The sequence below is a fragment of the Neophocaena asiaeorientalis genome, unplaced genomic scaffold (assembly GCF_003031525.2).
Source record: "Neophocaena asiaeorientalis asiaeorientalis breed wild unplaced genomic scaffold, Neophocaena_asiaeorientalis_V1.1 scaffold43, whole genome shotgun sequence".
Lineage (NCBI taxonomy): Eukaryota > Metazoa > Chordata > Mammalia > Artiodactyla > Phocoenidae > Neophocaena > Neophocaena asiaeorientalis.
The window spans coordinates 2,134,068-2,135,015 of NW_020173674.1; the positions used below are offsets into that span (position 1 = coordinate 2,134,068).

Sequence of the window (948 nt, forward strand, 5' to 3'; positions counted from 1 at the left end):
GCGGGACCGCCTCCGGCTCAGAGCTCTCCTGCGGCGCCGGGGCCGGGGCCGGGGCAGGCGCTACGGACGGGCCGCTGGACGGCGACGCCGGCGCCTCCCCGAGGCCGTCGAGGGACTCATCGGCCGGCGGCCCGGAGGGCGGGCTATCGCCCGCGCCGTCCGGGCGGGGACGAGGCGCCAGGAGCAGGCGACAGCGCCCCACCTGCACCGTCTCGCGGTAGAAGGCGGGCACGGAGTCGCTGTCCACCTCGGTCCACTGCAGGCGCCCGGGGCCCCGCAGTGGCACGTCCTGCTGGAAGTTGTAGTCCCAGCGACGCTGGTCCTCGGCGCTCAGCTCGGCTAGGCGCATCTGCAGCTCGCGGCTGAGCTCCTCGTGGTCCACGGGCCCGAAGAGGCTGCGGCAAGCGCTGGTGCGCGCGAACAGGGGAAAGGTGCGGCGGGCGACCAGGCGCTCCATTGCCGACGCGCTGCGGAGATACGCATCGGACTTTTCCGGGGGCTGCGCGGGCCGGGCGGCGGGAGAGGAGAGGAGAGGAGGAGGAGGAGGAAGAGAGGAAAGGAGGGCGGAGGCCGGGCGCAAGTGAGACCCCGCGCGCCGGAGTCTGCATTTGCAAAGGGACGCGCTGGGAGGGCGGCGCGGCGGCTACCTGGCTGTCGGGCCGTGGACTGCTCCTGAGTCTCGCTCGCTGTGTCGTCCGGCCGGCGGCCGCGCCCCCTCGGGTGCCTGTCCTCGCTCGTTCGGCTAGCCCTGGCCTGGCTGGCACCCACCGAGCGCAGAGCACTTGGCCTGTGGAACGCCCAGTCCTCGCGCGCCCCTTTATACGCGAGGGTCCCACCCCCCCGCGCACGGGCCCCGCTGCTATTAGCATAATGTAGTATTTTCAGTTTCAACAACACCGCGGCGATTGGCCGGCGCCGCGCTGCCCCCGCCCCTCCGGCGGTCCGGCC

General features: G+C 73.4%; 1 protein-coding gene across 1 annotated transcript in view; it reads right to left on the reverse strand.

Moving 5' to 3' along the window:
- The window catches only part of CDKN1C (cyclin dependent kinase inhibitor 1C), a 1,063-nt gene extending 214 nt beyond the window's left edge, over positions 1-849 (reverse strand). Inside the window, exons 1-2 of the mRNA XM_024749220.1 lie at positions 648-849; positions 3-467 (exon numbers count right to left, since the gene is read on the reverse strand). Coding sequence (XP_024604988.1) covers positions 3-457 — 455 coding nt within the window. The 5' untranslated portion in view covers positions 458-467; positions 648-849. The remainder of the gene's footprint in view (positions 1-2; positions 468-647) is intronic.
- Positions 850-948: the final 99 nt, after the last annotated feature.